Source organism: Durio zibethinus, chromosome 20 (genome assembly GCF_047325235.1).
Source record: "Durio zibethinus cultivar Kanyao isolate XHJ-2024 chromosome 20, ASM4732523v1, whole genome shotgun sequence".
Taxonomy (NCBI): Eukaryota; Viridiplantae; Streptophyta; class Magnoliopsida; order Malvales; family Malvaceae; genus Durio; species Durio zibethinus.
The window spans coordinates 1,705,829-1,728,743 of NC_143181.1; the positions used below are offsets into that span (position 1 = coordinate 1,705,829).

Below are 22,915 nucleotides of genomic sequence, written 5' to 3' on the forward strand. Positions count from 1 at the left end.
CAAAATTTTTTTTTTATCAAAAGTTTAATAACAGAGAACGTTATCTTACTTATAAGATCCAATTAAATCGATTAAATCATAAAGATTCGAATTTATAAATAATTTATTAATAACAAGTTATAAGAATTTAAATTTAAATGGGTTACTTTTAAATTTCAAATATTTGTATCAATTTTTATTGATGGTTGCTTGCAAAATTCAATTATTATTAACATAAAACAAGGAAAAATGAGAAAAATATGACTTGACACCGAATATCAAATTTAACAATGAATTGGAGCTTTAATGTAATTGATATTTAATAAATTTAAATTTTAATTAAAAAAATAATATATTTTGTTTTATTTTCAACGACAAAATGAACATGAAGTAAATGTTGCTCTAAGAAACAAACTTTATAAAAAAGAGACAACTTGGGATTGGTGGAGAGTGGGCCAAAAGAAAAAAAAGAAAATCAAATCCTTGGAAAAGGAAACTTTCGATTTGTCCTTTTATACCCAATCTCATTCCTAGTAGCACACTTCTATTTGATTGATTATGAAATAGGCAAATGACATGAAATGAAATGAAAGGATCCCTGATTTTCGTATATTCACAAATTTGTCGTTTACCTCAGCGGGCTTTCACGACCAAGGCACAATCTTTTTTTCCCGGTTGCCAGGTCAATAAACCAGGCATAAAAGTCCACCACCATTGAAGCTCTGCTTCAACCGATGGCTCATCTGAGTAGTGGTAATAACAACGAATAGCTCCGGTGGATAGTGAAAGCGACGCACTATTGGCAGAAAACCTGGCGGTTTCTCATTAATATAACCTGACCGGGCTGACCCCCCTCTCTTAAAAGCCCGTGCCATCGTTCATTCATTGTTCTCTGGAAACAGTAACAACCCTTTTTAGCATGATAGCTTAAAGTTAGAGATTAACGTCGTACATCTTACATTTTTGTTTTGTTTGGTTTTTTTCTGAACTTTAAACGTGTGCAGTTCAATTTAAAATTTATTCTTGGTGAAATTATTAATATGGGGTCGGTGGTAACAAAGGAACAACATCGAATGTAGAATCAAAGCTCGTGATTGGAGGTAGAATTTACGAAGAACAAGAAAATTTTATATATTTTTTAATATATATTTTCTCTGTATGAGGCAAAGACTTAGCCTCCATAGAGCTTCATGAACATCAGCTTCACGTGACCAATGGATGCTCAAAGAAGTGTGCTACAAATATTATTGTTAGCTGTAATCTTGTTCTTGATCCAGTGCGTGGTAGCTCAGAAAGTTTCGATAAGTTCTCCTATCGAACGGCGGGCATTGCTCGATCTCCGCTCATCATTGGGTCTACGAGCCAAAAACTGGCCCATCAAGGCCGACCCTTGCACATCGTGGCTTGGCGTCCAATGCCAGAACGGCGCTGTCAGGAGCATCAGTGTTTCCGGTTTAAGAAGAACCAGACTTGGACGACTCAAGCCCCGGTTCAATGTTGATTCTTTGGTTAATTTGACTCGGTTAGTTTCCTTCAATGCTTCCGGGTTCCTGCTTCCCGGGTCAATGCCGGATTGGTTCGGAAACCAGTTGGTCAACCTCGAGGTTCTTGATCTCCGGTCATGTAATGTCTCTGGTTCAATCCGTGGTTCACTCGGTAACTTGAGTCGACTCACTTCTTTGTATCTTTGTAATAACAATCTTGCTGGTTCAATTCCTGCTACTTTGGGACACTTAAAGAATTTAAAAATTCTTGATCTTTCGGTTAATTCGCTAACTGGTTCAATTCCTCCAAGTTTTGGCTTTCTTGGAAACATTGAAAGGCTTGAACTTGCTTCAAATTACTTATCTGGGTCAATTCCACCTGGTTTAGGTTCTTTACAAGGTCTTCAAGTGTTAAATGTCTCGGATAATAACCTTTCTGGTTCAATTCCTGTTCAGTTTGGTGATCTTTCAAGGTTGGTTGAGCTTGATCTTAGTAAGAATTCTTTGTTCAGGTCGTTACCTGAGGAATTTAAGATGTTAAAAAGTTTACAAAACATGGTGATTGGGAACAATAAGCTAGAAGGACATCTGCCTGTTGATTTGTTTTCTAATCTTGTTGAGTTGCAAGTTGTGGATTTTAGTAGGAATAAACTTGATGGTGCTCTTAATGGTACATTTTGGTCAATGCCTAATTTGCGATTCCTTGACGTATCTAGCAACAATTTTACAGGTCCTTTACCTGGTCCTCATTCTAATAGTAGTGCTGCTACAGCTGCGGAGTTCAATCTGTCGAACAATTTTTTATATGGAACTTTGAATTTTTCACTTGGGATGTTCAAATTTATTGATCTCTCTGGTAACTATTTTCAAGGCAAGGTAATTAATGACAGTGAAAAAAATGCTACTATTGACAAAAATTGCCTTCAGGCTGTGCTGAAGCAGAGGAGTTTGGAGGATTGTAGACTGTTTTATACAGACAGAGGGCTAAGTTTTGATAATTTTGGATTACAAGACACGATACAGCCACCTCCTGCAGATTCTAGTTCAGCGAGCAGGAAACAATGGATATTTGTCTTGGCAGGAGTAGGTGGTGGACTTGGCTTCATTGTAATTTTGGTACTGGTGCTAGTGCTGCTCTTGCGACGGTGTGATAAGGGCATTAGAAATCAAACAGGGAGTGCAGATGTAGGGCCTGTTCCAGAAGGGGATAGTCCTCAACTTCCAAAAAATCCTACAATCTTAGCTGGTTCTGGAGATCCATTTACATATGAGCAGTTGCTCCATGCAACTGGTAATTTTAGTGAGACAAATCTTATTAAGCATGGCCACTCAGGAGACTTATTTCATGGTATCTTGGAAGGCGGGATCCATGTGGTCATCAAAAAGGTCAATTTGAGTTCTTTCAAGAAAGAATCATACGTGATGGAATTGGATTTATTCAGAAAGCTCACTCACTCGAGATTTGTCCCACTCTTGGGGCACTGCTTGGAGCATGAAACTGAGAAGCTTTTGGTCTACAAATACATGCCAAATGGAGATTTGGCCAATTCCTTTTACAGGGCTACCAACATGGAGGATGATAGCTTACAGTCCCTGGATTGGATTACAAGGTTGAAAGTAGCTACTGGAGCTGTCGAAGGCCTATGCTACTTGCACCATGAATGTAACCCTCCCCTTGTTCACAGGTGTTTGGGACATGCTTTTGGCTATTTTTATTCTCGTTTCAGTAAAATGATAGTTAGTATTCAATGATAGTATCTAGAAATGTCCAAGTCTGGTACTAAAGAATGAATCTATATGCTAGTAGTTACTCATTGCTGTCCCTTTCTCCATTTTAATTATGCTGCTCATCTTATTTTTGTAACTTCTCACTAGCTTTATGATTTCATTTTCAATAGCATCAATCTTTAATGCTTTATTACTTTGGTGGTTGAAGGGATGTTCAAGCAAGCAGTATCCTTCTTGATGATAAATTTGAAGTCAGACTTGGAAGCTTGAGTGAAATTTCTCGCCAGGAAGGGGATACACACCAAAATGTGCTCACAAGGTTGCTCTGGAAGCATCAGTAAGTATTATACAAGCTAATCTTTTTTACAATGCCTATTTACCATGAAGCATTATATTAGTTTGTGTATCTTTTGTTTTGGAATTTTTTGAATTAATCCAGGAATAACTTAATAGATTTACTTGGTTTTTGATAACAGACTTGATTTATTATCTGTTGTTTGTCTGTGGTTTGGCTATTCTCTTCAGTCCTCAATGGTTCAATTGATTTAAAACAATTCACTTTCATTACCTTCTTATATTTTTGTCTTTTAGCCTTGAACATAATATATCTGGTTTTGTATCTTTCAGTTTGCAGTCCTGGCACCCAAATGTTTGATCAGCCGGCCTTTGGTCTTACAATGAAAGCAATTAGTATCCATATCATATTGCTATGCATGCTACTTTTGACATAGTTAATTTGATCTGAAAGGGCTATGGCCTAGTGAATTAAATCAACTAGAATTGGAATATACTGGTTTGCTGGTCTTCTTTGACTTAAAATGGTAGTTTTGATACTAAAGAAGACTTTTCTTGTCAGAGAGTCCACCTATGGGCTCAGGCTGGGGCCAATTGAGGCCAATATATTGGAGGCAATACCTGACCAGCCACACACGATACCCAACTCAGTGAAGCAATAGAAAAGAATTATAAACCATACAATAAAACACAAATTCTTCCCAGGGGCATTGGAGTGATGGAAATAGGTTAATGGATAACAACAGCTTTGCGCAGCTGATACAACTTTAGATTCTAACTTTTTTCGTTGTAGCAATAGTTGCATTTATAGATTATTTGTATTATTCATTGATATTTGATCTTTTATGTGGCCTCATGACATGTAAAATAATATGCATATGAGCAGGAGATAAGTTCTTTTTTCTGTTATTGTATATTTGTTAAGTGCTATAATAAATTTTTCTCTTGGTTATGTGCAGGACCTCCGAGCCAGGCCCTTCAGATTCAGGTAAGTAAAACTCGATTTCATGGTTGTTAATATTCTTCATATTACCAATTACCATTTGTCAACATGTCAAATTGAATAGTAATAATTCACTACTCTGTGGGGATTCACTTCATTGATTACCATTCTTAGCCTGGAAGGGCTGGGGTTGAATGCCTTGGTTGAATTTGAAATGTTAAGCAGTTATTATTCACATGTACACTGTTGTACCTATGTGCTAACAGATGATATCCATTACTAGTTTCCATCACTGAAACTATAGATTTTTTCCCACCAACATCAATATATCCTTTGTCGAAATTGATCCAATTCGCTCATGGGACTATAATTATCTATAAAAACTGTAGTTGGGTAGGGGAGGTTCTGGAATATAAAACATACAGCATTTTACAGGCTTTTTTTCTGCATCAGTTCTTACTGGAAAGAAAATCATAAGTCTTATAAATTTCCTTGGAAATGGACAGGCTCTTCTCCGACTAATTGTGCTTATGACGTGTACTGTTTTGGAAAGGTATTACTTGAGCTTATAACAGGCAAGCTTGGAATTGGTAAAGCAGAAGATGCTTCTACAAAGGAATGGCTTGAGCAAACCCTTCCTTGCATCAGTATATACGAAAAGGAATTGGTGACTGAGATCATGGACCCATCCTTGATTGTAGATGAGGATCTATTGGAAGAGGTATGGGCCATGGCAATCGTGGCAAAGTCATGCCTTAACCCAAAGCCTTCCAAACGACCCTCAATGAAACATATTCTTAAAGCATTGGAAAACCCTTTGAAAGTGGTAAGGGAGGAGAGTTTTAGCCCTGCGAGACTAAGAACATCTTCGTCTAGCAGATCTTGGAGTTCTGCCTTCTTTGGTAGTTGGCGACAGAGCTCATCAGAGAGCGCCACCAATTCAGGCCACCCAAACAGAGAGGGTTTTAGTGGTTTTAGGCAACCAGGTAGAGTAGGTTCTCATTGCAGTGCGGGAATGGAACACTCATCTTCACATAAAAGGTTGTCAAATGAAATCTTCCCTGAACCGGTGGAAATGAAAGACATTGGAGAGATAAGATGAGAACTAGCAGAAAGAGTGTTTGATGTTAACCATTTTTAGCCGGGGCTTCTGTGTAAGTACCTGCTCAACCATTCTATACCTGTTGTTTTTAGTTGTGCACCCATTGGGCTCAAAAGCTATTTTATAAGGAAATCTAGCAGGCTATCCAATCTGCTGCATCTCTACGCCTAACGAAAACGGCCGAAGTCAGCCATGAAGAAGAGACGGGAGACCAACTGCATCCAGCATGATTCTTCCATATTTCAAAAGCTTGTTTGCAGTCAGTTGTCATAACAAGCAACAATTTTTCATTGTAATTGGCACTTTCTCTCACATATCTTAACATGTAGAGTGTAAAATTGTAAAATATTAGGACTCCTTGCTGCATTATTAAGTTTACTTTTTGTTAGTGGCAATCCAAGAACGCATTAACTGTACCTGAAAACAAATTTTTTTATTCAGAATTCAAACCTAGTGATACAAATATTTGACGTCCCAGAAAATTCTCAACATGATTTTGCGGCTGTTCTACCGACCGCTTGTATCTCAATAACTCCAGTCCAGTAAAAGACATCGGGCGTGTGCTTTGCTAAGACAATGATGAGTCCCCAGCAGGGTTTATCATCAACTACTTTAGTTTAACTGCTTCATGCTTGGCCACTCGACTAGAAAGACTATTTCCTATCCAAAGCAGAAAGAGACTTATAATCATGCTAAGATAAAAGAATTATGCCAGTAATAGTTTTCCAGAAGGATTCCACCGTTTTATAGCATAATATCTTATTAATGGCAGTAGAATACTAGAAAGTATGATCTTTCGCAATCCAAACATAGTTTCAGGATGGAACCATGTTCCTCGATGACGAACCATATAATGTTTCCAGGAATGACCCTCTGCACAACAAAGTAACTAATCAAATCAAATCAAATGAAATCTACTACTACCATTACTAATTGACCTCACCACTGAACTTCTTCACCCCAAGCTTCTTGGGTTTTGAGTCTCTTCCATTCTTTGTTGATCCAGCAGTTTTTTTAGAATCCCACCTCTTAAACATCAAGCTTAAGCCATTGTAAGACCCATCTAAGCCACGGAAAAGAACAATAAAGAAAAATACCACCGGGAAATTAGCTCATTGAAGTTAAATCCATAACAACCACAGCTTTTTAAAAAGGAAACAGAAAATACCGGTGATGTTGGCAAATGACCATAGATAACATTAGTAAAAAACATCGTAAAAAACATCAAAGTTTAGAAAATCACATCATGCCATGGGAAAGTGTGCATCCAAAGAAATACATCTACATATGGAGGATCAATGACTTAAAGCGTCTTTTCCATCAATTGAGAATACAAGTGAGCAAATCTAATTACAATGATGTCATCATTGAGGGAAAAAATGAAAATGAAGGGGGTTGAGGCTTTATTTTAAAAGCCTAAAGAAAAGTTATTTTGCTTCTTGGAACAAAACACCTCCTTCAGTTGTCAGTCCTGGAACTGATTTCACAACGGAAGAATATGAAATTCATGAGGCATGAAATCTTCACTAGGCCTATAGAATTTGTCTGGGGAATACAAGCTTAAGTTGGAGACTTGGCTAGTGTAAAGACAGGCAAATCTCTCAACCTGCATTGTGTGAAGATGTAAAGGAAATTACTACTATATTTCACTGCAATGGGATAAAACATTCTCGACAGTTTTTACCAAATCCTTCTAAAACTCTATCAAAAAGGACGATGGTTCAGTCCTACCTGATGAGCAAAGTGAGAGTTTTGATAGCCAGTCTTCATGAGTTGTCCCCAGATCTTGTGAAACTGTTTTGTGAACAAATAAAATAGTCAATTGTTTGTACACCTGACTTAAAGGTTGCTTAAAACTTGATAGGCCCCTCAGCAACTGAAATAATCCAAAGATGTGATTAAAAAAAAGTTCCTCTACCTTTTGATGACACTCCCATTGAGCCTGTTGATGAGCAAGTCGCACTTGATCCCTGTGTGACTGTTAAAAGAAACCATTGAAAATAAAATTATGAGAAAGCTTCAAATCATCCATCTTGCACTACATAAAATACATCAAGGTCTGACGGCCTAACCTCCAGTTCACCCACAGCGGAAGTCATTTTCTGCTTTTCATCATTACGAAGACTTTCAAACCCGAACAACAGGAATGCAACTCATTGTTCAAAAGGGAACAAAAGGAACCAAAGCGAAAAACAAATAACAATAACCAAAGTTGCTAAAGCAAAGCAGAAAATCGTCCATTTGTCCTCTTCAAATGAAGGCAATGGACTACTAATGATTTTGAAGTGATCAAGTAGAAATTAATAAGAAAAAAATAGAAGAAAATTTTTAAAAAGTCAATGACATTTGTCAAAGAAATCAAATCTGGGGTTAAAATATATGATTTTAGGGAACGGTAGTGATATGATAACGTAGTTTTGAATGATAAAAGAGGTACTTACTTGAGAGCCCATTTCAAATGATGAATTTGGTCTTCAACAAGATCACGCTCATTCCTCAACAACCTTAGTTGCTGCATGAAATTACTAGTGTTAGTTGTGAGGGAAATAAAATACTAGTGATCAATCAGGATACATGGTTAGAGCTCTCATAGACTCAAGATATAACAATTATCTTCAATGCTTTGACATTTTTCTTTTGCACAATTCCCTAAAAACTTATTCGACAATTAGAAGCACCATACGGAGAACACAGAGATAGAGATTATGGTAACAAATTGCCGTCAAGAGAAAAGCAACATGCAAACAGTTCATTAATAGAGTATCATCCAAGTTATGGCATTAATTGTTATTACAACATACTCTTCTTAATGAATTAAAATTTAACAATATATTATCCAAACAATATGATATAAAATTGAAATACCATGACCACTATCTCAATTTAACATCATATCCAACACGGATAACCCACCTTTCGCATATCTCTTAATTCCCAAAGCAATTCAACCTCCCTCTCAAGCTCTGGAACAACAAGCATTGTTCTCCACCCTAATCATAGATAAATTACGGAATTAAAAGCACTTACGCACCAAAGGAACAATGTTAACATACACATACAAAACTACATTAACAGCAATGATCACCATGCAACTATCAACAAAAATAATGATGACAGATCATAAATTTGATGACACAAGGAAGATTTAGTCCCAACAACACATTGAAATCATGAGAAAACATTGCATGCAAATACAGCAAATAAAACACTCCTAATATCATGTAATTCTTTCTGGCATAAATATTGTATTTGATTCTGGATATATTTTTACTGCATACTTTTGTGTTTCAGTTGTTTAACATAATTCATGAATACCTGTAGTCTTGGCAATATATATATATATATATATATATATATATTTACAGTCAAAATTCCATCTAATATTACTGCAAACTACAAAACCACTATATTTCATAGACCAAGATATATTAAAATTCTCCAATTCAGATATGTTCAAAGGTCCAATCTCATATGATTAAATTAAACAATAATGATCAATTTAAATGCTAGAGCAAACAGGAGGGATTGGGAACAAAGATATAAATTCATACCAAGAACCTTCTTGCTGCGCAAAATATCTCCATAGATATGGTCTCCAACATAGAGAACCTAATAGAAGCATGAAACTAATTAGATTATGAAGGACAAACAATGAAACAAAAGCCATCAATTAAACTAACTCAGGGACCAAAATATGTAGAGTATTTACTATGGAATTCAAGAAGCCAAAGATTACAATGATCCAAATAATACAAGTTCTGAAGTCAACAACTCATTAATGATTCACCTCATCAAACAAAGAATCACCTGTGAACTTGACTCTATAGAAAGCAACTTATGTAGATGACCAACACTGCCACCCTGAGAAGTTCAAAGAAATTTTTAGCTGTTATCTCATAAATCTACTTCTACCTTTGAAATAGTCTAAGATAAATCAGGCACAGCTTGTAACTCTATTTCACATATACTAAAATAGAAAATTCCACTATTTTTTACTAGATAATACTCAAAATACCTGGAAGACTCGGCAACTTTTGTTTAATCCCTTCAGCAGCACTTTTGGTGAAGTATTCCCCACCTTTTATCCAAAGATAAGTTTAAATCACCAAATAACCATCAGACAAGACCATACCATTGAGTGAATACAGAACAAGAATACCATACTTCACCCAACCTGAGGCATAGGAGTGCCATTGTCAGTATTGAGGAGCATTCCAGACTCAGTTTCAACCTCAAAAATGTTGGCATGTTTGCCTTCATGGAAGAAGCCAGGTTTTGCACTGTATGGATATTTTCATCTTCGACATCAGAAATCAAAGGATGTAGCACATATCATGTGCTATAGATATTAATGAAACCAAAAGGTAATACTAGGATCATGTTGAGCTTGGTTGAAACTAATTCACTAGTGCAAATGATGAAGGGTCAAAAAGCACCAAGATTTACAATCTATAATATGACATAAAAGAACATGACCTGCCAGTGATCACGACATCAAAATATTGAAGCCAATCAAAATTGCAAGTGATACCACCATCCGATGTACGGGATGCACAGAGAAAATTCATTACAATGTTTGTGTAGTCCCATAAACTGCAAGAGATGTAATAAAGTATTAACTGATTATTCAGAAAAGCCTTTTGGAAATGGAAGTCAGGTATGGTAATATAAAGATGCATATAAATATGAAACACTTTCAATTAAAAAGCAAAAACCTCAAGAATCACTAAGTATGAATGAAAAACCATCTGTAGCATTGATACCAATGTTTTCTTCCAACATAGGGCGAATTCTCTTTGAAGAAAAAAGGACATTGAATCCCATATTATTTTTCATGCCTAAACAATTAAGATTTGAAATCAGCAATAGATATATACCTATTTGTCACCAAGAATGTTGAACGGCCAGAAGCCCTCAGCATTTTGAGCATAGGTACTATAGAGGTGTCCTCATTGATATACCTGATAATGAAATGGAAAACAACTAAATGAAACACGGTCCAAATTGCATTATAAGAATATGTTCAAACAACCATCAATATGCCCCATTTTGCAAGCTGCCTGTGAATTTAAATAGAGACTCACAAACATTTTGTAATCTAAAAGCCACTTTTCGATTAATGCCACTTTTCAACTTACCTTTTAGGATTCTTTGCAACCATTTCCTTTAAGGTTCCATCCCGGTGGCACAAATCAACAGCAGCCCGAACATCTTTGTACATGCGAGAATAACTGAAAGCATCATTTACATAGGCATTGCTTAATATACAAAACCTGACAAAAGGAATCAGGATATAGATACCTAATAATCCCCACTGTACGCTATATTTCAGCATCAAACTATGCAGCATGTTTATTATATTAATGTTCAGCAACCATATAGTTCAATCACATCAAAATTCCAACCATGGTGAGCTACTTTCAAACTTAGATCTTCTTAAATGCTTCTACTAGCATGCAGTGACTTCTTATTGCACTGATAGCAAATAAATGGAAACCTAATTGATCGCAACTCCACAAACATTATTAGGATTTCTCCAACAGATGAGTAGAAAGAAAATAGTAACACAGAAATTTAAAAAGAAAAAAGGTTCTTGAAGCAGTAACTAAATTTCTTACTCAGTACCCTGCGGAACTTTTCCAGGATTATTGTCCCTAAAGTCAACCAGTTGAGCAAACAAGTATGCTTCAGCTAGTGAAAACAGTGTATCAATAAGGGCATAATCTGGCTCATCAAAAGAATCCTGTATGAGTGTATTCCCATAGGTGCCAACTTTATCTTCCTTGGACAACTCTTTGAACCCATGGTACGCTACTTTCACATACTTATGTCGATCCATCTGTAAAAGACAACCATCAATACAAATCATATTCAAGCAAAGTACATAAGAGAGAGAGAGAGAGAGAGAGAGAGAGAGAGAGAGAGAGAGAGAGAGAGAGAGAGACAGTCAGTCAGAGACAGAGACAGAAATATTTAAGTCAAGTTGGTTAGGGAGAAATTGTAGCAGAAAAAAAGGGGTCAACCTTTAAGATGTTGCCTCTCTTTTTGTCTAGAACCAAGCCTCTAACCATATACTTCCAATCAAACGTCCACTCTAGTAACTGCATATAATTTTTTCCTTATCAGCAAGTCTCTACACATCACTTGAACTTTGGCAACATTCTTCCTCAGATGATGTACAAAATGTAGAAAGTTGACAAACCTCTTGTGGATAGCCCAACTTATACACCAATTTTCTGATTGTGCCTTCATATGCAAGGAACTCAAAAGTCTCAGGTTTGTATTGTGCCAAGGTATAATCCATATCAAAGCCAACAGCAATAATATTCTTCATATTCAGTGATCTGTTGCAGAAAATTTGTTTTCCTATATCAATTTTACATCCTCCTTCAGAAGACGACCATATATGTGGTTTCTCACCACCATTGGTGTTCACCGTGAGATGAGATTTTGATGCTTTGTCACCTAACATTGTCCTGGCACTATGGTCCATTGAGTAGTGAGAGAGCGACTGATTAGCCCCTGAATAAATGAGCAAGGAGAAAAAGGGGTTAGTGTTAATGGTAATAATAAAGTCCGATCCAATTCCTTAATCCATTAACATGTCTCCCATGACAACAACAGTTGTCATGTCCAAGAAAAATGACTATTACTTGCTGTGCTATAACTAGAATGAGTATAACTTTTTGATAATCATTTGAGATGATTAACTGCGAAAATAAAAAGCCAAAAGCCTAAGTAATTAAAATCAATCACATATTCACAACTCAAAAGTCATGCCATCTAAACGTTTTGGTCAGATTCATGTGAGAGTACAAATATTAGATTATAAAAACCAGCCGGATAACTTATCATACACAGCACCATGCATTATTCCCAACAAATTAGTACCAACTCGAGTGCCTTTCTGACTACTCAATTTATACAGTCAAGTAATCATAATAAAAACATCTATTTTTTCCTTCTCATGACAAAAAAAAAGAAAGTTAATAATAATCAAGAAAAGTAAACAGTAAGATTTTCCTAGAGACAATTAGACAAAAACCTTGACAACTTACCTCAGGTGTTAAATCAAAGATCAAACAGTGCACCACGTTAAGTTCCGAGCCTAAGAATCTTCCAACGTATGCTCCAAGTAAGACCTAAAAATCCAATTTCTCAATCAAAACTAATCCAATTCCAACTAAATTAATTTCATTCTAATCCCCAAATTTCTACCAAACAAATAGTTTCCCTAACCTCAACCACAACAACCAAACAAAGAAAATAAACTCCAAATGCCTCCTTTGTATACCAAAACAAACACTCAAAAAATGCAAATGTTAAATGCAACTACCAAAAAAAAGGAAAAAAAAAAAAACATATAAATATTAAAAGAGTAGCTAGTAACCTGCAGCGAGGATAGCTTTAATTTTGGCGGGAAATCCGGAGGAGAAGGGAAGAATCCGGGAGGAAAAAGGAGCGGGAAAGTCAGGGGAGAAGATGGAGAGGCCAAAGGCAACGAATTTCTTGGGAATTCCCATGGTGGAATTAAATAGGAATCTGGAGGAGAGAGCGAAGAAGTTAAGTGGAAACCATAAAAAGCAGAGAATCGGATTCCGGTGATGAAAAAATTGGGAATGTGGGGTTACAAATTGGCAATTAGGTTGCAACCGAAACGACGAGACGAGGAGGAGACATCTAACAACTAACAACTAAATTGAACTAAATCCTTTGTTTGGGTAAAGGGAAAAAGAAGGCTTCTTGTTCCCACATGGAATTGGAATCAGAACTGGATTATCCATGTTGGTTAGTGCGATCTGAGGAGAGCAAAATAGAGGGAATTCTTCTGATCTCGATTTTCAGTTTTGTCACATAGGCAAAAATTAAACGGTCGAGGAAATTCATTAAAAATCGATGGATTGACACATGGCATTATTACTTGCGTACCGGATCATAAAAAGTTATGCAGTGCGTTTCTTATGTCTTTTGTCGTCTTCTTATAACGGGAAACCGATGGACGGGAGGTTCTAAAATTTTTTTTAACAATTTTTTTTCTTCAATCAGCCCTGAAATTATCTTCTTTTTTTTATTATTCATTCTCATTTTTAACTTTTTAAATTTGTAAATTTCGATGTCTTTTAAAATTTTAAATTTTATTATTTTTTATATATAAATTACACATAACATAAAATAATTATTATCATATGTTATCAATCATCTTATATTACAAATATAATTTAATGAGAAATGAGAAATGATTTATTTTTTCGGTAAATTAATTTGAGATTTTTTTTTTTTTTTGTGGCTTTACTTTGCCTTGCTGATGCTGGAATGATAACAACATGAAGAAGTCCTTTCCCTCGGTTGGGTTGCAACTCGCAACCTTCTTCAGCAAATCCTGTCCAGTATTTTTAGATAATATTAGGACATATTTTCACGTGAAAAAGTCTAAATACATAGTGGCTTTTATTTATTATTATAAATTATGGATGAAATTTTTTTATTTTATAATTACATTTATAAAAATATCGATTTATTATTTATTTTAAGTATTAATTATTATCATAAAAATATCAATTTATTATTTATTGTTAGTTATTACTCTTTGTATTTTGAAAGCAAACTAAAATCCAAAAAAAATTTTTTTTTACAAAACTAAATTATAAGTTTTTTTTTAAATTTTTGATTTTGTAAACTTCAAAGTTGTATGATTCTAAACGAAAACATCACCATTTTTTTTTATATCAAATATTAACTTTTTAAATAAAACTTTAAAAAATTACTAATTTTAGATTATTTAAACGTATAATATTTTAATAAGATAAATTAAATAAATAAATATTGAGATATTAGAAATAGATTAAAAGTTAAAATGTATATTTCATTCAATTCTTTTCTTAAATCTTAATAAAACAATATTTTATTTATTAACATTGTGTCCATGACATAATATTTTTTTAACTAGTCAAAACACAAACCAACTAAAAGTAAGCAATAAAATTAAAATTTAAAGCTTCAACTAATCTTAGATAATTATGTAATTTTTCATGAGATTAGAACATAAAAATTAAAAAATTTTAAATATTAAAATTTAAACTTTAAATTTATTAAATTTTAATAATTATATAAATAAATTGAATCAAAATCTCATTCAACTTTACAATTTAACAAAATACAAAATACTACATATATCCCCAAATACGTAGGCCGTAACTTTTATAAAAAATTCTTTACGATAACAAATGCTCTTCATGACGGGAAGGCCATTAATAAATATAAAATAGAGAAAGAGTGAACCTTAACTAAGCTTAATTTAGATATAATAATTTATATATTTATATTTATAAAATATTAAAATTTATGTATTTATATTATATTTTATATAAAAATTATATATTATATGGATATAAAAATATAAAATATATTTTTTTATTTTATTAAATTTATATATAATAATTATTAAAATTTTAAATTATAATAATTTTATATTATATTTATATTGTAGTACTATTAAATCTTGAAATGCAGCTGAACCAGAGGGCATCTAGACAGGTGAAGGGGAAAGCAAGAACGGAGGGCCTTTAAGTCTTTATAGGCAATAGTTAAATTACAAATTGGCCGTTAAAAATGATCGTTTACATTTCCCTGGGCTTGGTCGCTGCTCGTGCTTACTACATTCAGCCATGCCGCCACCCACACTCCGCCTTATCTCTAGCTCCCCCGTCTCCACCGTCACGGGCTTATCACCCTTCCCTCCCCAGCAGCCCATTTCAAATCAAAACCTCTCCGTTAACCCCAATCAAGAGAATCGACGGAAAGGACAACGCCACCTTCAGAATCAAATCCAAATCTCTCGCAGAGACGCCGCGTTTCTGTCCCTAATCTCTCTCTTTCCTTCCCTATTCCAACCCTCTCATGCTTCTGCATTCTCCATTGGAATTTGTGCGTAACTCTCTTTCTCTCTCTGACTCCCTCTTTTTCATTTCTTTTATTAACCGCTGTTTGTTGATATGCGCAGCAGGACCAAAGGATTGGCTTAAAGAGCAAAAAAGGAAGTCCTCGAAATTCCTCTTGGCCCCAATTGATGCTTCTCGGCGAAGCCTTCGCTCTGCTTATCTTTTGCTCAGTACGTTCTATTTGTATTCTCTTCCATTTTCTTCTGCAATTATGCGAATCTGTTTCTTTTGTTTCTTTGATTAATTTCGGTTGTTTTGATACTTTTGAAAAGTGGATGAGGAATCAACTAATTCAAATAAGGATTTAGAGGAAGTTCAAAAGCTCTTGAAATCTGCCGCTAGGGATTGCGTTGTACAAGAGAGGAATTCCTTTGTTGCATTTCAAGCCAATACCGGAGTCGAGGTTTGTTCTAGTCCTTATTAGAACTAAATTAAGATTAGAATCTAAATTTCTTTCGCACTTTCCATTGATTCTAAGTGAAAATTTGTTTAATAGTTACTGTCTTCGTTTTATTCACTAAATTTGAACTCAAAACAAAATCAAACATGATGAAATGAATGCCCAATATTTGACCTAATTTTAGGTTATAATTTTGTAGTTCGAATTTCTATAATTCACAGGTTTGCACATTCCGGTTGATTGTGAAGAATGCTTCTTCCTTGCTTGAGGATAAGAATCCTGTTAAGCTGGAAGCTGAAGCTATGCTAGATGATCTTATAAGGTATCTGCTCTTTTGAACAGATAAGCCTTATGCTCCTATTAATCTTTTTGTAATCATGGTATACTTACCTTGATTGCTTGAAATCTAAAAATGTAAAACATCATTTGGTGATTTTGATTTATCAATTCTGGTTTCTAATTTGCTATAAATATAGAAGGAAATTTTCATGATGTTTCTTTCTCCACATACATTGTTGCATCTTTTTTCTCTTGGAAGAGTTTTTTTAGATGTTTGTTGGAAGAAACATTGATATCCAGATAATTTTAAAGCGATTTTCCTCATTTTCCTTGTGTTTCCCCGAGATCCAATGGCTGGTAGTTTCGGAATAATGCACTCATGTGTTTTACTGTCAATTGTTGATTCATTATAGTGTCATTATAATTTGTTTACCTGCATATTTTGTTAATGCTTATTGTTATTTTTTTTCTTGGCAGCTTGTTTACCTCACTTAATAGTTTGGCAAATGAAACTGATATTCAAGTTGCTTCCAGTAGGTATGCTTTTACAGTTCAAAGTTCAAACCCAACGTAATTAATGCAGATGGAGTTCGTTTCTAGTAACATGCATTGATGCTTTTCTTCTTTCAGTCATAACTTTTATTATTACCAGATAAGGGTTGCTGATTACTTTTTTTTTTGTTGGCATTTAAGTTATTTATTTATTTTTCCACAGGCAAAGGGTTGCAGATGCACTCCTGCATACCATAACCTCCCTTGACAAATTTGAGCAGGGGGTTAAGGATTGCCTCAAAGTATGACCATGCTGGCTTCCTTTTCTAATTGATTTTATGGTGTTATGTGATGGTTGGAGATTTTGTGGAGGCTTTAGTCCTCTGGACCTGGAGCATGGAAGGTTGTAAAAATTCTGAAGTATGTTATTTGACTTCATTTTTGTTGTAAATTTTGTTCTATTTCCCGTTTATGATGTGTTTTGTTTCATCGTTCCAGCATTTATTGACCATTCTTTGCTAGATTACATCATATGAGCACATTCTCCAAATTCATGTCATTTACCTCGGCCTTAGATCGAGAAAATGTTTATATACTTTTGCATCAAAGTTCTGGATGAATGCTAACTTTTACCATCTGTACCCTTCGACTAAACCACTTAGGCTACATAATTAAGATCACACATCTAACACAATGAATAACATCCAGGTTTTAACCTGCTGAATTACCAGTTATAATGGAAGCTTGTGAGTTCTGAGATCTTAGTTCTTATTTCATTTGCTTTATGCATCAAAAAAGATTTCCAGTAGATACCAGATAGTTGGCAAGGAGTACTTGTCACTGGAGAAAATTCTCCATCTGTAGATTTAGGCTGAACATATATGTCTACCATTTTAACTGGTAGGAAGTGAGTGTACTATGATTCCTTTTAGTATTTGCTTTTCAGGGGCTATACCAGGTCAAAGTTTGAAACAAAAAGAAGGGAAGGAAAACATGCATACAGTTTATCGTTACAGACTCAACAATAAACAAAAATTGTTTATGATCAATCAAAATATGAGTTTTTCTCTTAGACAAACTACAAAGGATGCTTATCCTCAACTATTCCTGCAAAGAGAAATGGTTGGTCAACTACTATGTGATATTATATGCTTATAAAATTTAAAGAATCATTATACTGCTTGAAAGTCATGTTGCTGCTTGTGTTTAATTGAATTTTATATTCCATGAGCAACACTAAAAATAATGATTCCTGCATCTACATTATAGCTACTAGTATGTTTGCGCATATGATCTCTATATACTACATTGGGATGCTGCTTAAGGAAATTGTTTGATTCGGTGAACCAGAAGCCTGCACCAAATATAAGCGACGGCATGGTGTTCCATCGTCCGGGTTGATTTCTATTGACCTTGGTAAGTTGCGAAGCTTATTGAACAAATTCAATGGATCATGCATGAGCCCGAAATGAGCATCTGGGTCACCGATTTGTGAAAGCTTAACATTAGCAAATCCAAGAGATGGCAGAAGATTATCAGGCCAATCACTATAGAAGTGGAAGATAGAACTGGAGAGTGTTGTTGATGCTTTATTCATGAAGTCTGCTAAGAGAACTGTATGGGTGAGGGTACACTTGTCAGCTACGATCTTCAGTACTTGCATGGCTTGAGAATTTGAGAGGTAGTAGATGATACCTTCTAGAACCCATACTGTATTTTTTTCTGGCACAAACCCAGATATCTGAAGCTTTTCAAGCCAGTCATTCTCTCTAATGTCAGCTGCTACTCTCGTTAAGGATTTTGCCATCAACCTAAGATGTTCTGTGGACTCCAGAGCTGCCTGAAGAAGGGCAGCTTTTACATGCAGGACTTCAGGAAAGTCTACTTCAAAGACATCACTTTCCTTCAAGCAGTTTAAACGATATGCCCTTGCGTCCATTCCTGCAAATGAAGATCATGCATTTTTTATTTTAAAATATTTCCAATGTTTTTGAAAATAATGTGTTCCACTCTTTTAATTTCTCTGTTCAGGAATGGAGAGCTTGTGCTTTACTTGGGAGGAAAGCCTTTCTGGATGCAAGCTTACACTGAGGCATGTAATTGCAATTTTTTACAGTATAAATGAATCTGCTTATTGGCTAGCATTTGATAAATTGTTACGCGTGAATCATGATGGTTGAGCAATCTAGTTCAGTAACTATCAATGTGACGGCAGGATATAAAGGGATCAGTGCCTTGCAGAAAGCGAGGTTGTACAGAGCTTCATTGCTTCTAATATGAATGCTGTAAGTATAGTGCATTAAACACGGGGTAGAGTGAATACTAACCTGCGCCAAGGAGAACAACTTGAGCTGCACCACCAAAGGAATCAAGAGCAGCTTCAATTTTTGAATCAAACCAAAGGGTTCGAACAGCCAGAATCACTCCCGAAATTTCTCGAGCATTGTTGTGGCGATCTTTCTTAATCTTCTCGTGAAGGTTTCTTAGGTATGTTTCTCCTGCAAGTACATCTGCAAGAGGGTCATGAATCACATGCTTCCACAGGGCTCTTCCAGCTGCCGTTTGGCATGCAGACTTTTTGAGGGAATCCCACTCATTCACAACCTTTGAATAGAGTTCGCGAACTGTTTTCGTAAATACTAAGTGCGGAAGCTTTAACTCCAGATCATGGTCTTCTGGCGAGGCATTTTCTTGTTTCGAATGGTCCATAACATCGAAATTTAAAGACTACTAATAGGAGCGAAGGAGATAATGCATGCAATATATAATACAAAGCGTTCATGGGAGGACCAATAAGTGTGCGCAGGGGATAAGAAAAGAGAGCCACACAAAACTAACGTTTAGGAAAACTGCTCAATCTTATTCATATCCGGCTTCCCTGCCTTGATGAAAATGAAGGTAACCAAGTAGTCCACGAGTGCTAACCATTTCTTTTACCTGACTTTTGCTTTTCTTGTCTGTCCTTTTGGTAAGAAAGGCAACAATGAATGGCTCCCACCGTCCCACCTTGAGAGGACTAGATATTAGATGTGAGGTGGCTCCCAAGTAGAATAGCAATTAAGAAGCCTAGTATCGTTGCAGGTATTCGCTTGTCCTCAGGTCACATATAGCAATCGTGATAGCATCCCACCCGTGGCTTGACACGAAAAGTGTCACGTATTGCTCTTTCCTTATATCGAAGTCTCGTTGTTACGTTTTACGAGTTAACAACCTATATTCGCATTAGCGTCTTGCATTAAAGTTTAAGTCCCCATTTGAATTTCACCATACTTTGGATCCAAATATTAATATCAATGAGGTTAAATCAATATAAATTTTTTATTATTTTTTAAATTATAATTATAATAATTTTTTTTAATCACAATTATAGTAAATTTTATTACTGTTTTCAATAATACTGGCTATCCAAATGAAGCCTAACTTGACTTGACTCACAAAATTGCTTGCAATATTTCAAAACACAACAAGGGGTGACATCCAACTCCCAGCATTAATCAACACCATATTTGCACAGAAACTCCGTGGCTCTTGTGCTTGAAACACTGAGGTATAACTCGAATGCTGACTTGCAACTAGTCAAGAGCCACACTAGGCTCAAAGCATCATCCACGCATATCATACTTTGGGGTCTTGCCCCTTAATTTTACATTATATTATCCGTGTCTTACGAATTACACGTTTTTTATATTAAATTACACAATCGTGTAACTCTGAAATTATTTATAATTAAAATCAATCTTTCGCGAGTTTTTTTTTTTTTTTTTTTTGAATAACTTATTATGATTCGAAGATTTCCTATATGATAACTTTATATGTCTTGGCTCATAGGGTTACTCGTAACATTTTTAAACTCATTGACGAAACCCAACTACTATTACATCATCAACCTGCAAGTCTCTAAGTGGCCTCGAGCACCAATCCAGTGTTTGTAGGCACTAAGGTCCTAAGCATAAACCCATTAGGGATTCATATGGGGCATGCAAGCTTGATTCTCATTATACTATCTCAATCTAGCATTTTGAGAACCCAACACTGTACCTGCACGCATCATTCGAAGCCCTCGTGTCTAGAATCGTAAGGCGCAATACTGTTGGTCAAAAGCTAGCCTGGAGCCACACTAAGCTTCTTTTATTAACCATGAAGCTTACATCTTAGGGCCTCGTCCCTTTGTCTCACTTTAGGCCACTCACACCGTGATGGACACCCAACATTATACCCATATTTCATCAAGTTACTCGAGTGTGTTGCCCCAATTGCAACACACCTCATACATGCTACCAAGTAGTCTCAAAGGTCTAGCAAGGTGCTTATTTACTAGCTCGCTTATCCTTCGGGCTCATTGATGCCTCTCCTACACAAACACCCATGTATGAACCTTGGTTGCTCATGATCCGACTCGATGAGAGAAAACCAAAGGACCTAGCAAATACTACCATCTAATCTTACGATTTAACGTAAAGGCACGATACGAAACTCGTCGACTCCATTATCCTTAGGTTTACCATATTCTGAAAAAACATTGTATCACACTCATGACTTGACCATGCTTGCCAACTTAGACATCACATGTGTTTAGAAGTAGCTCATTTTAAACCAGTAAACTCCCACTGTATACTAACCAAAGGGGTAGTGAAAAGTTGATACCAAACGCTCCCTATAAAAAGCAAAGGAGCTTTAACAACTATACTACCAAGAATCATAACAATGTCTGAAATGGTGATACTTTTCTCTCCAACCAACTAAAGGTCCAGTAATTTTCCTCTTGATCCCAATAATGCTCGAGTTCCACTCATTGCTTTATCAACCCACTTGATAGTGCCTGCACAAGGTTTTACCTAAAAGCACCCGACCGAACTAACAAGCTTCAGGGTGCCCACACAATGGCCTGCTGCAAGCATGATACACTTGCTCATGGATCACCATCCCATTGACCAGATCTCGTCTGCTGCTCGCATCGAGGTAGTCATGGTAAAATCAAGGCACACCAAGACCTGACCATGATATCGTGCATATAATAGACAATTAATGTTATGCTCACATCTCATCAAGTATTCGAGTGTGTTGCCTAAGCTATTTTATACTCCCAATCATGCTATTGAGTTGCCACAAAGGTCTAACAATCTGTCTGCTGTTAGTTTGTTCATCCCTTAGACTTGTTAAATTTCTCTTACTCAAGCACGACCTCATGATCTTTGATTACTCATTACCCCATTCTGAGAGATAAACTGAAGGATATAGCAAATGCTACTATCTAACCCCATAGCTTAATGCATTAGCATGACACGAGGCTCGCCAGCTCTGACCATCCCTAAATTTATCATATCCCGAGAAAATGCCACGCCATACTCGTGATTCACCGATGCCCATCCACGTATACACTTCATATGACTAGGAGTAACTCACACAGGCTAAAAAGCCTTCACCTGCCTACTAGCCAGAAAGGCGGTGGAAACCAAGAATTGTTGAAATGTCTGAAATGGAGATATTTTTCTTTCCAAATCCATCTAAAACCAACTTAAGCAAAGTCAAGGGACAACGTTCTTTTTCTTGATCCCGATGATAGTAATATAGAACTCGTTGCTCCACCAACTCACTCGAAGATATCCGCATGTGCTCATCCGAGAGCATCCCCACCAAGCTCTCAAGCTCCGGAATGACCGCAAGTCCATCGGACTCTAGGACTCATGCTGCTCGCCTATTACTCCAAGATTACCATTCCACACACAAGGTCTTGTCCGTTGCTCCACATTAGGTATTCATGGCAGGCCCAAAGCCTGCCTTTGACAAAAGGCTGTCGTTGCTTGATTCAGAAAATACCAGGCAAAAGGCGGTTCGGGTTTGATCGCACACCAACCTTTGTTTGCTCCAAAAACTGGAAACCAAGGAAAAGTTTAAGGAGAGAAAATTTAGATTAAACTCTTTAATCAAGCACAGGGATGGATCCAGGATTTTTCCTTAGTGGGGGCAAATTTATTATTTAATATATTTACTTAAAATTTTTTATTTAATATAGAGGAAATGTTTTCTAGATGTAAAATAGATTTTTAATAAAAGAATTTGAGATATTTCTTATAATATCAAATATATAAAGTTTAAATAAAAATTAACACAAATATAACAAAAACTTATAATATTAAACACATCAAAATTTTAAATATCAAATAAATACAAATATATAATATTGTCATTTTCTAAATAAAAATAGTACTGCATAATTGATTTAAATAGTTTTCATAGGTAGCAAATGTAGGATTTTTTTTTTCATTATCAATATTA

The 22,915-nt window shown here is 35.6% G+C and overlaps 4 protein-coding genes across 19 annotated transcripts; 2 read left to right on the plus strand and 2 right to left on the minus strand.

Annotated features, from left to right (window-relative positions):
- Window positions 1–1,061: 1,061 nt before the first annotated feature.
- On the plus strand, window positions 1,062–6,004 carry LOC111315348 (putative LRR receptor-like serine/threonine-protein kinase At2g16250). Of its 2 annotated transcripts, none has more exons than XM_022916992.2 (4): window positions 1,062–3,148; window positions 3,400–3,528; window positions 4,445–4,473; window positions 4,935–6,004. In XM_022916992.2, exons 1-4 carry the CDS (start codon window positions 1,194–1,196, stop codon window positions 5,528–5,530), a joined length of 2,709 nt encoding a protein of 902 aa, XP_022772727.2. In that variant the 5' UTR covers window positions 1,062–1,193; the 3' UTR covers window positions 5,531–6,004. The 2 variants fall into 2 exon arrangements, with proteins under 2 accessions (XP_022772727.2, XP_089605234.1); XM_089749108.1 differs by having other exon boundaries at window positions 4,982–6,004.
- Window positions 5,943–13,390, minus strand: LOC111315349 (uncharacterized). 10 transcript variants are annotated; one of them, XM_089749115.1, is made up of 19 exons: window positions 12,921–13,390; window positions 12,589–12,672; window positions 11,733–12,052; window positions 11,554–11,631; window positions 11,156–11,369; window positions 10,669–10,741; window positions 10,408–10,491; window positions 10,007–10,123; window positions 9,705–9,810; window positions 9,546–9,608; window positions 9,338–9,391; window positions 9,082–9,139; window positions 8,444–8,520; window positions 7,972–8,042; window positions 7,603–7,654; window positions 7,449–7,508; window positions 7,262–7,324; window positions 6,474–7,136; window positions 5,943–6,403 (listed from the first exon to the last, which is right to left on the minus strand). In XM_089749115.1, the coding sequence occupies exons 3-18, from the start codon at window positions 12,021–12,023 to the stop codon at window positions 7,014–7,016; spliced, it is 1,584 nt and encodes a 527-aa protein (XP_089605241.1). In that variant the 5' UTR covers window positions 12,024–12,052; window positions 12,589–12,672; window positions 12,921–13,390; the 3' UTR covers window positions 5,943–6,403; window positions 6,474–7,013. The 10 variants fall into 10 exon arrangements, with proteins under 10 accessions (XP_089605241.1, XP_089605242.1, XP_022772731.2 ...); XM_089749116.1 differs by having other exon boundaries at window positions 6,474–6,593; window positions 10,669–10,761; window positions 11,149–11,369; XM_022916996.2 differs by having other exon boundaries at window positions 10,669–10,761; window positions 11,149–11,369.
- A 1,648-nt stretch (window positions 13,391–15,038) lies between these two features.
- LOC111315352 (uncharacterized) lies at window positions 15,039–19,304 on the plus strand. 6 transcript variants are annotated; one of them, XR_016330804.1, is made up of 8 exons: window positions 15,039–15,454; window positions 15,531–15,638; window positions 15,741–15,871; window positions 16,090–16,190; window positions 16,625–16,684; window positions 16,863–17,059; window positions 17,572–17,761; window positions 17,990–18,320. XR_016330804.1 is itself a non-coding variant. In XM_022917006.2 (6 exons), the coding sequence occupies exons 1-6, from the start codon at window positions 15,196–15,198 to the stop codon at window positions 16,945–16,947; spliced, it is 744 nt and encodes a 247-aa protein (XP_022772741.2). In that variant the 5' UTR covers window positions 15,065–15,195; the 3' UTR covers window positions 16,948–17,128. The 6 variants fall into 6 exon arrangements, 1 of the variants encoding a protein (XP_022772741.2); XR_002693281.2 differs by lacking the exon at window positions 17,572–17,761 and adding an exon at window positions 18,671–18,804 and having other exon boundaries at window positions 15,065–15,454; window positions 17,990–18,055; XR_002693284.2 differs by lacking the exon at window positions 17,572–17,761 and adding an exon at window positions 18,671–18,804 and having other exon boundaries at window positions 15,065–15,454; window positions 16,863–17,042; window positions 17,990–18,055.
- On the minus strand, window positions 17,840–19,498 carry LOC111315351 (Leucine carboxyl methyltransferase). Its single transcript, XM_022917003.2, is given in 3 exon segments — window positions 17,840–17,960; window positions 17,962–18,580; window positions 18,967–19,498. Coding segments are annotated over 3 exon segments (1,026 nt in total). The 5' UTR covers window positions 19,349–19,498; the 3' UTR covers window positions 17,840–17,935.
- Window positions 19,499–22,915: the final 3,417 nt, after the last annotated feature.